The sequence below is a fragment of the Bombus pascuorum genome, chromosome 1 (genome assembly GCF_905332965.1).
Source record: "Bombus pascuorum chromosome 1, iyBomPasc1.1, whole genome shotgun sequence".
Classification (NCBI taxonomy): domain Eukaryota; kingdom Metazoa; phylum Arthropoda; class Insecta; order Hymenoptera; family Apidae; genus Bombus; species Bombus pascuorum.
This window is the reverse complement of record NC_083488.1, coordinates 9,762,356-9,777,214: the sequence shown is the minus strand read 5'-3', so window position 1 is coordinate 9,777,214 and position 14,859 is coordinate 9,762,356. Positions and strand designations below refer to the sequence as shown.

Genomic DNA, 14,859 nt, shown 5'->3' with positions numbered 1-14,859 from the left:
CTATCAAAAATTCACTAGAAATATTAACATATTAGAAATATTAACATATAACATGTAACAAAGATCTTAAGAAAAAAACTAAATGTTATTATACTTTATTTAATATAGATTCAAGTAAAATTTCTATTTTATAATATTTGAATTGCGATAGCGATATCTCGATAATACAATATAATTCGATACATATCGTGAGCTTATGACGTATGTAAAATTTGTAGGTTTGAAGCAATCACGAGGAGCTTCGTGTTTCATTAGCCTTTTATCAGTGGCACTTAATAGTAATTTTCTGATTGGTGATACGTGGAGTGTCTGGCTAACTGATCGTAAGTAGATGCTGTCGTATCATTTTATATTGAATATAGTAAAAGTACGTGTGCCAAAATTCTTAGAACATTAATATAAATTCTAATTTATATAAGTTTTGAACCTATCATTTTTGTGTTACTTCTAAAAATCTTTAAAAATAACTGAAGTAATACATTTTTATCTTAGATATAATGGATGAATTTCTTTTTGCTTGATAATGACAATATATATATTAAAAAATTCAAATCCTAATCTTTCGATGAAATTATTAAAAAAAGAAAAAATGGCATTTATCATAACATGAACATGATGTAATTTAAATCAAATTATATGATTAATGGTAATGTGCCGAATCTCATTATCAATAATATCCTGTTATCTAAAATTCATTTTATTCAATAAAAATTATTGTTAATTATGTAATAAATGCATTTAACAAGATGTCAACAGAAGTGGGTTTTGCTACAAAAGCTATTCATGCCGGACAAGATCCATTACAATGGAATCATTGGGAAGTAGTACCTCCTATTGTAATGTCCACTACTTTTCGTCAGGATGGACCTGGGCAAACTAAGGTAAATGCTTTTTATTTTAAAACTAAATTTGTTTCAATGATATTTCAGAAATTATTAATGTATCTTATAGTATTATAGCATAATAAAAATGTGAGTACTTATATAAGCTATACATAAATTAAACATTTTTTAATTTGTAAAATTAATACCAATTGTATTATTAAAAACTATTAATCATAGTTGATAAAAATCATAAACAGTTAAATTTTATATACTTACTATTTGGGTCATTATTTTATCATTTATTAATGTTATATGTTATATTAAATTCTAGGGTTATGATTATGGAAGAAGTAACAATCCCACAAGAAATGTTTTACAAACTTGTTTAGCTGCTCTAGAAAATGGAAAATATGCATTAACTTTTGCATCAGGTTTAGGTGCTACAACAGTAGTAACTTCATTATTAAATGCAGGAGATCATATTATATCTACAGATGATATTTATGGTGGAACTAATCGTTTTTTCCAAAAATGTTTATGCACGCAAAATAAAACAGTTACATTTGTAGATATGTCAGATATTAATAATGTTATAACCAATATAAAACCTAATACAAAGGTGTGGAGAAATTTTGAAATTTTATTTTTTATAATACTAATTATAATAATAAACAAATTTTGATATTGTCTAAGACATATGAATTATATATTTATATTTTTTAGATGGTTTGGTTAGAAACACCAACTAATCCTCTACTGAAGTTAGTTGATATTCAGGCTGTTGTTCAAGCAGTCAAACAAAAAGATGCTGAAATTATTGTAGTAGTAGATAATACTTTCCTAACATGTTATTTTCAGGTGAGTAGTACATTTTATTTACCACTATGATATAATTACATAATTTGTTATATATTTTTTATAGAAACCATTAAATTTTGGAGCAGATATTGTAATATATTCTCTAACGAAGTATATGAATGGACATTCAGATGTTATTATGGGTGCAACAATTACAAATAGAGATGATCTAGCACAAAGACTTGCATTTCTTCAAAATGGTACTTTTGAATTACACCCCTAATTTTTATTTCATTTTAGTTTTAGCTAGTTTTCTATATAATTTCCAATTTTTATGTTAGCTATGGGTGTTGTTCCATCTCCTGTAGATTGTTCTTTGGTTAATCGGAGTTTAAAAACTCTGGAAATTAGAATGCAGCAACATATGAAAAATGGATTAGCAGTTGCACAATTTTTAGAATCACATCCTTGTGTAGAAAAAGTAATCCATCCATGTATGTATCTATGAAGTATTAAATTTATAATTTTTATATGTTTTAACATCTCATACAATTTTAGAAAAATGTAACACAATATTCCCTACAATTAGATAATATGTAACTGATATCTTTCATCATCTTGTAAAATGTAAAATTTAATTGTAGACCTTCCCTCACATCCACAGCATGAAATTGCTCTTAAACAAACTTCTGGTCATAGTGGAATGGTTTCATTTTATCTAAAAAGTAATTCCAGCAAATTTTTAAAGGCCTTAAAATTATTTACATTAGCAGAATCACTTGGTGGTTATGAATCTCTTGCTGAATTACCGTGAGTAAATGGTAGTTTATCATCAATACATATAAGTCTTTCCACCACTTTTATTGTTTTAATTTTTTGCATAGGTGCGTGATGACTCATGCTTCAGTACCTGAAGAAGCTAGAGCAACATTAGGCATTACTAATAAGTTAATTCGTTTATCTATTGGTCTTGAAACAGAACTAGACCTTTTAGTTGACCTTGATCAAGCTCTTGTAGCTAGTTTGTAAACATATAAATATGTCGATTGCCAGATGATTTTCTACATAATACTTTACTAAAAAGAAAAGTTGTTCAAGCACTTTATGATGCATTTAATACTTTAAACTATAACTATTAGAAATAGTAAAAATTTTATGAATAATTTTTTATTTAATTTATATGTAATTAATTCTGATATCAACATAATGCCAGTCATCATAGCAGTCAATGTGTTAATGTAGTAGGAACCAACTTAATTTAGAAAATACTATACATGTTATCTTTTGAAATTAATTAATTTTTTGGGAAGGATATATTGCCATTCATATTTTAACATTCCATACTACACTGATGTTCGCATGTTTCATAATGTACATTATTATATGTACACCATTTATTCTAATAGAGCCGTATTCTTTATACCACATATTTTTATATCATCTATTCTTTGTATGAAAAAATTGTACAACATTGTACAGTACCCATTGAATTTAGAGGATTTTAGACAATTATTAATATTTTTAAACTGTGTATAAAAATAATGATACAAAATTAATGATACATTAATTAATGAGATAAAATAAATTAAAGAATTTATCGTTTTTTACATTTTTTAATAAGATAAAAAATTATTCTTAAGATTTTTTAAATCTTGTATTAAATCAGTAATATTTTACATACATATATGTTAATCTATCAAAAAATAAATTATTTTTTTCTTACGATATACTCATTGTATACGACAAAACTTTTATGATCATGTATATCTGAATTATTACATGTATTCAGTTAGAGTTGTTTTGCTGTAAAATGCATCTAAAGTGTAAAATATACTTTTAATTTATAAAGAGAATTGAAATTATAAATAATTTATCATTGCAGTGAATAAAATACTCTATTATAAAAATTATTACTACATTTGTTTTCATTTTTCATTACGTAATTAACGTAAACGCGTTAATTATTTTTATTAAATATTAAATTTTTATAATTTGATTAATTAATATTATTGTAAATTAACTTTAGAATTGTATCGTAACTTTGCTTTGTTTAGTTTATCATATTCTTGTGCTCGATTATACAATAACACTCCTATTATTACTAAAGATGTTCCCATAGCAGATAAACCAGTTACAGGGTTATTAAATAGTAAAACAGAGAGCCAGATTAAAGATGCTCTCTTTGCTGTATTAACGACACTGCAATGATACAAAATACTGTTAGTAATCAAATTTCAAAATATCTTATAAATATTTTATTTTAAAATAGCATAAAAAGCACACCTATGTGTCACAGGACTGATGTAATTCATAAGTACATATGCTGTAATACTTTGAAAATGGAAGAACACTCCATTAAGTAGAAATGCTGTGAATAATTTAAAACTCAAAGAATGTTCAATTGTTGGTAAATCTACAAATAAGATCAATACTGGTATTTGTACCACAATTGATGCTAAACTAGTATAGAATTGCAGTTCTGCAGGCCTATAATTTCATATTATTAATGAATGTAAAAAATTTAATTGAATAGTGTAAGGTATAAATAGCAGTAAATAAAAGATCTAATATCAATATATATATATAATACTTACGTATACCTAAAATTATCACCACTGATTAACATTTTGGAATAAACATTTTGTAAACATTCTGTTACATTTGTAGCCATAGCTGCAATAAACCCTCTGAAGTCAAAACTAATTTCGTTTATTGAACATAGAGCTAGACCACACATTAAAGGAATTAAAGATAAATTTACATATAACCCTGTATGTTCCCCTGTAAATAATATATTAATTTAATATTTTTAATAACAAATATTTATATAACTTAAAAATATTTGTAAGTAGAAATGTTTATTAAAAAATTGTATATTAATAATAGAAAATAAAATGTAACTATATATTGATTCTTACCTAATAAATATCTGCTAATAAGGACGGTAAATAGTGGCGCACTACTTTTAATAGTTTCTGTGAAACTCACTGCTACATAATTAAGTGATACTAGTCCTAGTACTACAGTTGTAAATCTTGTACATCCAACCAATATCATATGTTTATAAAAACCTGCTGGTCTCATTAATCTGGTACGTGTTTTGTACATTCCACATGGAAAATACATTTGAATAAATCCACAAACCGTGGTCATTAACATTTGACAAGCACCTATTCAGATAAATTAACATTTAATATTAAAGATAAAAATCATTAATATTTCAATCTATAATTTTAAACATGAAATAGAAAAGAAAGTTTATGTCAGTTTAGATATTAATTTACCCAAAATTGTAGGATTGCCTTCCATATATGATAATATGTATTTATTCAAGAATAAAGTACATCCACTAATGAGATACCATAATACTAGAAATAACATAGCTTTGGGATAGAATGAACCGCCCATAGTTTCACTTGTTACAATCGTTTCTTCGTGTTTCTTAATATTTTCTTCATATAATTTAGTTTCACCATCATGTATTAATTGTTGTTCTGTGTCACGAGGTGTTAACGCGTAATTTATACGAACAGAATGATTTTCCATTACATACAGTTTCTTTTCAAGTGAAATGTTTATAACATTACATACAACTTTGCTTCTGAGATCACATTTTTCACATGTCACATTCGTATGATATTGACATTCATATGTTTCATTCAAGGATTAAAGAGGTTATATTCTTAGAGACTTAAATTTATAACAAAAATCTTAATTTTAATGTATTATGCATCATGAAAAGCTTTTGGTATTAACATTGATATACAATTTTCACTTGAGTATATTTGAGTAATAATAGTTATTTTATAATCATTGCATTATTATAAAATAGTATATATTTGTAGTTACACCAAATTCGTATGTTTACCATACGATCATTTCTACTTAACACTTCAGAAACTAATTGCAGTTGAAATAAAAATTTCTACTTTGTTTTATTTTGTTTTAATATAAATTAACGCGAATAATATGAAATAAGCATAACATAATTAAAATTATATACTGTGTGAAATTATAAGCTAAAAACTGTTCATGTTTGTAATAAAAAATAATATTACAGTAATTTCAATGATAGCTTTATTGCAAAAATTATACGCATTTTACAATTTTTTAAATTAAAACTAATATTAACTGTTTTATACTAATCTTATATTACAATTCAGTAGATAATTTTTTTTTAAGTGAACTTGTCTGTACAATTTTTTCAAAACAAAACTTTCTAAAAAAATCTCTATATGCTAATAATGCAACATTTTTTCCGCCTATTGCGCTCATTTCCATTGCACTAGCTATCCATTCAATAGCATTAACATGATAGAGTGCATTATGCAATTTAAATTTTGCTTCATGAATTTTTGTTGAGTATTCAGGATATGCCTTCCAAGCAATCTGTTTTATTTCTTGAACCTTAAACATAATAAATTAATTTTATGTTGCATGTCATATATATCACAGTTTATATAAATATTATAAAGTAGTCTTACATTTGAAAACATTTCATTTATAATATTTGACTTTAAAGGTTTATTGCTAAATATTTTCCAAACATTACTATTCTTCATTGAACCTTCTACAGAATTTAACCTTCCCAAAGAACTAACTATCGTTCTGTTAGGATCACAGCTTAAAATATTATCTAATTCTGCCTCTAAGCCAAAATAGTGTGGTTTTAAATCTGCTTTCACAAATGTAGCTATAGTTTCATGGTACTTCACAGGACTGAAAAAATCATTGTTTGGAAAACCTTCAAAAGTTATAGGAAATTGTTGATCATGGATAAGTGGAATTGCCAGTATTACAATATCATATGTTGCTTTCATTATATTTGTACTGTCTGAAAAAGAAATCATTCCTTAATCATTATAAAGATATCATTTATTATTTTTACATCATACCTTGATTATGATAATGCACTTCATATAAATTTTGAGTATCATTGTTTAGTATGTTAATAATTTTAATCACATGTGAAGGCACAACATTTACATGTTTATTTCTATATATTAAATGTTCAGGTACCTAAAATATTAATACAATGATTGACTATAAAATGAAAATATCTTTTCTACAAAATTAACAAAAAAAAAAAAAACAACCTTTTTATTTCCCCCTTTTACAGACCACAAATTAAAACCTGCTTCAGCTAAAGATACAAAGCCAACAAAGCTATGAACATTTGTGTCTTGCCCATAATTTACTACTAATGTTGTCTTTACAAGTTCATTAATTAATTTTTCTGAATAACCCAGATTCAAAATCTCACTTTTAATAGATTTTTCTAACAACTTTGGAAATCCGGGATTTATAGATAACAAAAGATTACTGATATTTGTGAAAACTCCTCCATCATCCTGTAGATGATATATTTTTTCAAAGTTATTTATTATGGAAGTTATATATCTGTTTAAAATTAATAAAGTGAACTATTATTGTAATATCAAATATATGTGATGAGATGTTTGATATACTTTTTCAAGAATACATATGGGATACCTGTTGAGACTGAATGGCTGAACACCATATCTGTAAATTAATTTAATAAATGATAATATCTCCCAATTACTTTCTTCAAATATAATTTCATTGCCATTCCAAATACTTGTTCTTTCATCTTTAGATGGTCTGTGTTCTAAACCTAATTCAACAAACGTGCATTTTAAATATTTATGAAACTATATCTGTAGAAATGTAAAAATAAGAAAACAAAATACCGAGTAATTCAACAAAATCTCGCATATATTTATTTCGAGGATGTATGACTGAACCTCCAGCTTCGAATTCATTGCCGTCAACTTTTATAGTGGCCAAACGCCCACCGATAATTTTTGCTTCGTATAAATCGATATTAAGATTATTATTAAATAGTTCTGTAAGAAAATGAGAACTTGCTGCGCCACCAATACCACCTCCAATAATTGCTAAAAAACAAAGTTTTTAATTATTGGGTTAGCAACTAAATGATCGCGTATTTTGTCATTAGGTAGTATTAATCCAATATAAAATCCAATATAAGAAAGATTTATACAGTATAAGTGGGAACAATCTATAGGTGATATCTTATTAAACGTGAAAATAATATGCTTCATTGCTTGAAATCAATTGTAATACATTTGCTTTGTGTCAATTTTCTTATGTTTTAAACGTAAAGATATTACATAAAATTATTTTATATCATTAGTATATTCTTTTACTCACCTATATTTGGCTTACACTTTTCATAACAAATTCCTCTTTTAAAAATCAGTATACTTAACAAAATTATACGCCAATCCATGATCTAGATTATTATGTTCATGTCGTACTGTTCTCATAGAAATATAATTATCTACATATATATATACATTATATACATTATATATATATATTAACTGTTAACATTATGTTACATTATTTTTTATTAATGACTAGTATATTTTCTAATTTAATACTTATATAGTTTATAAAATTATAGAGCTTATACTATATACTACATATAAATATGATTTATTATATCTTACAATGTGATTGATATCTAATAAAACATAATACAAATTACAAAATTAATTAAATCATTTTACATAATTTTACATAAAATACAAGGTATTGTATTTTAAATACAATAAACTATGTACCTACATTAAATACATACATATAGTGGCATTTGAATTTCACTAGTCAGCAGCCAATAGTTGCAGCCGCAATAATCAAATTTTGTTTATGTTCAACAGAATATCCATATGTAGTCTGTGTAGTTTTATTGTCTCCATGATAGAAAGCACGTGTAATATATTCCTGTACAGTTAACCTTACTATTGGAAAAATTTTTATATTTATTTATGTGAGTTCTTCGAATTAATAATGGCGAAAAAGGAATTAAAACGTAAACGAATCAATAATCTTAATAAAGAAAATATACCACAACCCGAAGTTTTACCAGCAAAAAGAATATCCGATGAACCACCACCAAAAAAGGTTTAAAAATATCCTTTTTCTGTTTTATTCAACTTCTAGCAAGTAGAGATATAAATACATATAAAACATATTTCAATTGGTAATAAATTTGTTATACATTTTCATTTTATGCTATAGATAAAATGGATTAATAAGCAAAGAGTGTTAGTATTTGCTACTAGGGGAATCAGTTATAGACATCGTCATCTCATGGATGATTTAAAAACTCTTATGCCTCACCATCGCCCTGAATCTAAAATAGAACGTACTAAAAATTTACAAGTGATTAATGAAATATGTGAAATGAAAAATTGCAATAAATCAATATTATTTGAAGGCAGAAGAAAAAGGGATTTATATTTATGGTTTTCTAACATTTCGGTAGGACCATGTGCAAAATTTCTTGTTGAAAATAGTACGTATTATAATGCTTAATTATAGAATGTTAAATTCTATAAATTATATCATATTATAAATAATTTTAATGTCACAAATAGATTAATAACTTCTATGTTGTAGTTTATACTATGGCAGAATTAAAAATGACTGGAAATTGTTTAAGAGGTTCTAGACCATTGCTATCATTTGATGAGAATTTTAACACAAAACCACATTATGGTTTGTTGAAAGAATTGTTTGTTCAAATCTTTGGTGTCCCCAATCATCATCCTAAGAGTCAACCATTTTTTGACCATATATATACATTCACTATATTAGACAATAGAATATGGTTTCGAAATTTCCAAATTTTAACAGAAGATGGAGGTTTAGCTGAAATAGGTCCAAGATTTGTATTAAATCCAATAAAAATATTTGCTAATAGCTTTAGTGGAGAAGTACTTTGGGATAATCCTTCTTATATATCCCCTGCTAAGGTATAAATCAATCAAATTTTTGGGATAAATTTAATGTATGACAAAATTAAAAGTACTAAATTTAATAATTATAACATTTTATATATTATAGTTTCGACAGTCTTTGAAGAAGAATATTGCTGGTAAATATATAAATAAGGTAGAACAGAAAATGGCACAAGAGAGCAGTAAACCAAAGGAATCATATTCATTGAATCCCATGGATGAAATATTTAAAGGTGATCCATTAGAGAAAGCAATAGAATTACAACAGAAAGAAACAAAAGAAGTACAGTCTAATGATAGTGGAAAGAAAAAAAAAATTAAAATGCCATTAGGAAAGAAGATAAAACATACTAATTCTAAAAAGAAAAAAAGGAATTAATACTGTAATATTGCACTCAAAAGTTTGTATTATATTGTAATAATATTACGTTAATAAAATTTTTTTTAACTATTTCATAAACAATATATTTTTATTCTTCATACAGTGTAATATACATACTTTACAAAGACAAGCCTAAAAGAATTAGCAATCTAAAGTACATAAAATACACGTATATGAACTTTATACATATCTTGTTTAAATTTTATATAATTTATATGCTACACATACATTTTCATAGAACTACATAGCAACGTGATTTATTTAAAACTGATTTGTATAAAATGCATAATGTTAAACACGATTGAATAAACATGTATAATTACTTTGTATAATTACACATCATTGAAGAAAAAAACTACATTATTGCAATTAATATAATTCATAAACAAAGATATAGACAGGAAACAAATATTTGATTCCATTGATAATAAGATAATATTCTACGTTATATTGTATATATATAATATATTACAATGTATTATATAGACTCGAAATAAAAGTAGATTTATTATCATAGTATATGTCATTTGATAATACTACATAAAGTTATTCATAGATTCTTATCGCATTATAAATTGCGCTGGCACATATTTGTACTTGATTTAGTTACATTAAAGCACACTTTATAGGACACCTTATACATTGCATATTAATGCAGATGCTTGAATGTTTTCATGTATAAACTCTAAGCTCAAATTTAAATTGACTTATGATGTTAATTAAGAATTATTTAAACAATAACAATCATTCAGGTATGAAAATTCAGGTATAGATTCAAAATTTAAAAATAGCAAGATGGTTATTATAGTTACACATTATACTTTCCTTTCTTCACTTAATATTAAAAAAACACCTAAAATAAAACATAAAAAAATATTTTATCTACTTATTTGCATATACCACATGATAATAATGTATTTCAAAACTAGAAGATAAGATATTAAAGACCGTAGAACCAACACAAATGTATTACGGAATCACATAAGTATAGAAATTGAGGTTGCAATAACATTGGGGTAGTTCAATCTAGATTTTACAAATCCAAAATAATTCAGTCTCGACATCACGATTCCGTAGTATACATACTTAGTTCTCTCGATTTTAGTAAATAATAGTACTTGTAGATCTTTCATATCATTTTTTACATCTTCAGTTATGTCATTCATTATTTTCATTATATAGAAAATTATATATTTATGTTACATTTATAAATACTGATAACAATTCTAAAACGAAAAGAAAACACATATTCTCTCCAAGATAGTAAAAACCAATTTTTTTTGTTGATGTTTTTATGAAAATATATGTATCTAAGGACTTTAAAAAATGCATGATTAAAATCTGTATTCTCCACATATATTAAGTACTATAAAAATAGCAAACAATACTTTTACTAATAAATTTTACAAAATCGTACATAAAATATAAACGGTTGATCTTTTCTTAATTTAATATCTTTATAAAACAGATCTTTATATAACATTTTTTTTATAATCAAAATACATATTTCTCATGGTTTTAGTGTAATAGCTTTTAGAAATATTAATTAATAATATTATTTTTATGCATTTTTTAAGGAAATGCTAAACTGATTAAAAACTGATTAGAAATCCTGTGCTACAAATGAAAGATATTTTGTACATATATGGCAGTAGTTTTAGATGTATAAAAAGATTTGTTAATTGATAAGTTTAAGCTGTTATTTAAATATAGCTTATAACTTTGATGTAAGGTACATATTCGTAATCATATGTACATACATATATATATTATATAATTGCTATTACACTATTATTATATAATATTATATAATGTATGTATAATAGTATATATGTATGTATATGATGATCTTAATTTTATGGATGATATAATGTTGCATAAAAGCATCTATAAAAGTGAGGGAATATTGGGAAGGAAATTTGTGCTTTAGCATAATACTTATGTGTTCATTGGTACTAATTCATGCGACTGTTGTCCATTTGAACTAGTATTAGATCCAATTTGAGCTAATGCTGACTGACGCCACTTTCCATTCTCTCCATTTAAATTCTTGTCCTCACAGATACAAAGAAAAAGTGTATCTATTACAGTCTGTAATAAAACATGAAATGATAAATATGTATATGATTCATGTAATCTATTCATATAAACAATCTTTATAATATACCTCATAAAGAGAAATAATACAATGAGCAATAAAAAATGCAAAAACACAGATAACGAAAATTGGTGCTGCATAAAAATGTAATCTGGGATCCTGTTTCATAAATAACAATCCAACACTCCCCGTTGCAGCAGTGACAAAACATTTACCCAAAAATAGAATAAAATCTCCTATTCCATTAATTACTGCAATTTGTAAAGCATTACTAACAAGAGCTGTAAATGCCTACAAAAGTAGAAGAATGTAAATTACTGTATTTTCTATAGCATTACTTTTATAAATTTCTAGCTAAAAATTTCTAGATGAAAATAAATTATAACATACGATTTTGGCTGCATTGCAAAAATGTGTCCCTTCAATGGCAACTACAGTATATGCATTATGATTCATATATCGAATAAATTTTTCTAAGCAATAAAAACAGCATATGCAGCATTTTAAACCACACTGTGCACATGGAGATGTTTCTTTGCTTTTCTCAAACCTGTGGAATATTTATATTACAAATTTTTATATTTTATATATCTTATAGGCTCATCTATGTTTATTAGTAAAACATACTTAGCATAAAGATATGTTAAGATTAAACGAGGTAACTTAAAAAGTGTTATTAAAAATGAACCACAAGCCACAGAACCTAAGTGATAACTAACTAAATTTCCCATAGCAGAGCATACTAGGGATGCACTAGCGTCTTTGCCTCTGAAACAATAAATATATATATATTATATAAATATGTATATTCTATTTTATTTATATGCATAAGATGATTTTTCTTATAATATTACCTAAAATACCAATGAGCTACAGCTCCTGATATCACCATATCTTGGCAAGAAATAATGAATTCAGACGTCCATATTAATCCTATGATATACACCCACCACATATATTTTACCCAAGTTGGGTCTACATATTCCACAAGTGTGAAAGCTAAAACACTTCAATGGTAATAACAAGTGCTAAATTAAAAAAGGGACATATTACATATGTTAATACAGACTTACTTTTAAATGAGTCAAGGGAAAAGTCAAATTTCCTTTCTTCAACATATGCACTTTTTTCTCTAATTAGACTAAAATTTAGAGGATCAAATATGTGATTTTTATACATCTGTACAGATTTTGTTCCAGGATAATCTATAATTTTTGCATTGTTATATAAATATTACTTCTATTTTGAGATTATGCAACACAGACAAATTAAAATACTTACTAGCTGTTGCAAGGCAAAGAATTACAGTTACCCAAAATGTAAAAAATAATATCAGAGCAGTAAATGTTAATAAGGGTTGAAAAAATAAACCTGGTAATTCTGCTAAACATTTAGCACTTTCTTTGAATAATGCTGTCATAAATCTAATACGTTTACTTAATATGCTTAAAAGTAATAATAAAATGACCTAAAATATATGAAAATTTATAAGAGAAACAAATGTTTTAATCAATCGAAAAAGTAATAGTTAATGATAGTTACTTACAGTTATTATTGTTGCAATAATAGAAAAGGCTAGAAACGCTCTTTCATTTCTAACAGATTCTTCTAAAAGCTGATTTGGATTAGTTTTATCCAAAGTTCTTTTAATCTCTATATATGTCCACCATAATAATACACTTCCAGCTATACAATCAAATATATGAATTATATTTTATTGAATAACAGTTTAAATAGTCATATTTTTTAACACTTTTTTGTATTTCAATAATTTACCTATAGTAGTTACACTGACAAGAATCATCACAATCCATGTTACAATACTTGCTAATAAATGAAATATGGCAATCATAAAGAGAGATAAAACTGAAATGAAACACTTTATTTAATTATTTTTATAGAACATATAGAATTAACAATGAATATAATAAATTTCATACCAAAAGCTAAGAAGGATAAAGACAAAATCTCTCTCCACGTTTTATACAAATCTCCTAAAATTTGTTCAATAATATCCCAAGAATTAATAAGGCCATATAAATTTGCAATTAATTGCAATTTGTAATTTGCAGTTTCTCCCACATCTTTAATAGCTTTAGGAATACAACGATTAAGAATTGGTATACTATTATACACTGGTAATCCAGGACAAGAACCAGTTTTATTTTCTCTATTTCCATTACTACAAGCACTTAGATCATTTCCTGGTTTGTCATGACAAAGTTGAGATCCCGTTTCTTCATAAAATTTACATATATCATTCATTGTTGTCATAGTTCGATCTGGACACTTCTTTACACAAATTTTTAAGGATTGTGTAACATTACGTATATCCAAAAAGAATAGGAATCTAAAATAATCAATTTCATGAGACTTTATATTCTTTTGCCTATATTTTGTTTGTAAAAATGATAATTTTTATATTAATACTAACGGTTTATCACTAGTATCTTGTCCAGATAATTCCATACTACCAAATTTTGGGTTATTTTTCATACCACAAGTGTTTCCAAAGCTATCATATCCATTAATAAGTCGTAAAGGGTTACCATAAACAAGAGCAAAAGCTGCTATTAAGATCTGTAATATAATATCACCATTAACAAATAGTACATTTGTATACAAAAATTATACATATTATTATGTAAAAGATGTTTAATAGCATTTTTAGCTCCATATACTTTTTAAGATAAAATTTAATAACAAATTCATTTACATACCATAAGAAACCAAAATACTATAAAGCAACAAAGCCAGAAAATATCTGTGCATCCTCGCACACGTGTCGGCTCAGGCCGTTGTTCATCATCCTCATCTCCTGAACAGCAAGACATCTTTTATAAAACTTATTGTTACAAATTACAAAATAAGGTACTTAAATACTATGTTAAAAACACTTGAGTTGTCTTCGATTTCAGAACTACTCCCTCCATTGGATTACCTTGAAGTTGTCTTCAGTCATGAACA

General features: G+C 25.6%; 5 protein-coding genes across 8 annotated transcripts; 2 read left to right on the top strand and 3 right to left on the bottom strand.

The window, feature by feature from the left end:
* Positions 1–236: 236 nt before the first annotated feature.
* On the top strand, positions 237–3,351 carry LOC132916868 (cystathionine gamma-lyase). Of its 3 annotated transcripts, none has more exons than XM_060977278.1 (8): positions 237–327; positions 747–881; positions 1,156–1,443; positions 1,548–1,682; positions 1,747–1,882; positions 1,964–2,116; positions 2,267–2,432; positions 2,507–3,351. In XM_060977278.1, the coding sequence occupies exons 2-8, from the start codon at positions 747–749 to the stop codon at positions 2,649–2,651; spliced, it is 1,158 nt and encodes a 385-aa protein (XP_060833261.1). In that variant the 5' UTR covers positions 237–327; the 3' UTR covers positions 2,652–3,351. The 3 variants fall into 3 exon arrangements, with proteins under 3 accessions (XP_060833261.1, XP_060833251.1, XP_060833270.1); XM_060977268.1 differs by lacking the exon at positions 237–327 and adding an exon at positions 337–472; XM_060977287.1 differs by lacking the exon at positions 237–327 and adding an exon at positions 337–472 and having other exon boundaries at positions 743–881.
* A 147-nt stretch (positions 3,352–3,498) lies between these two features.
* On the bottom strand, positions 3,499–5,492 carry LOC132916878 (solute carrier family 35 member E2A-like). Its single transcript, XM_060977300.1, has 5 exons — positions 4,907–5,492; positions 4,541–4,792; positions 4,217–4,403; positions 3,906–4,109; positions 3,499–3,821 (listed from the first exon to the last, which is right to left on the bottom strand). The coding sequence occupies exons 1-5, from the start codon at positions 5,166–5,168 to the stop codon at positions 3,629–3,631; spliced, it is 1,098 nt and encodes a 365-aa protein (XP_060833283.1). The 5' UTR covers positions 5,169–5,492; the 3' UTR covers positions 3,499–3,628.
* Positions 5,493–5,681: 189 nt separating this feature from the next.
* LOC132916852 (prenylcysteine oxidase 1-like) lies at positions 5,682–8,346 on the bottom strand. Of its 2 annotated transcripts, none has more exons than XM_060977240.1 (7): positions 8,238–8,346; positions 7,334–7,540; positions 7,116–7,257; positions 6,719–7,022; positions 6,518–6,641; positions 6,107–6,456; positions 5,682–6,029 (listed from the first exon to the last, which is right to left on the bottom strand). In XM_060977240.1, exons 2-7 carry the CDS (start codon positions 7,356–7,358, stop codon positions 5,775–5,777), a joined length of 1,200 nt encoding a protein of 399 aa, XP_060833223.1. In that variant the 5' UTR covers positions 7,359–7,540; positions 8,238–8,346; the 3' UTR covers positions 5,682–5,774. The 2 variants fall into 2 exon arrangements, with proteins under 2 accessions (XP_060833223.1, XP_060833219.1); XM_060977236.1 differs by lacking the exon at positions 8,238–8,346 and adding an exon at positions 7,818–7,982.
* LOC132904467 (ribosome biogenesis protein BRX1 homolog) lies at positions 8,346–9,875 on the top strand. The gene is made up of 4 exons (XM_060955006.1): positions 8,346–8,573; positions 8,691–8,967; positions 9,072–9,427; positions 9,519–9,875. The coding sequence occupies exons 1-4, from the start codon at positions 8,460–8,462 to the stop codon at positions 9,789–9,791; spliced, it is 1,020 nt and encodes a 339-aa protein (XP_060810989.1). The 5' UTR covers positions 8,346–8,459; the 3' UTR covers positions 9,792–9,875.
* A 409-nt stretch (positions 9,876–10,284) lies between these two features.
* Positions 10,285–14,828, bottom strand: LOC132916838 (choline transporter-like 1). The gene is made up of 12 exons (XM_060977210.1): positions 14,613–14,828; positions 14,327–14,472; positions 13,833–14,242; positions 13,669–13,758; positions 13,439–13,578; positions 13,174–13,360; positions 12,966–13,097; positions 12,747–12,891; positions 12,520–12,660; positions 12,283–12,442; positions 11,962–12,183; positions 10,285–11,885 (listed from the first exon to the last, which is right to left on the bottom strand). The coding sequence occupies exons 1-12, from the start codon at positions 14,724–14,726 to the stop codon at positions 11,733–11,735; spliced, it is 2,040 nt and encodes a 679-aa protein (XP_060833193.1). The 5' UTR covers positions 14,727–14,828; the 3' UTR covers positions 10,285–11,732.
* Positions 14,829–14,859: the final 31 nt, after the last annotated feature.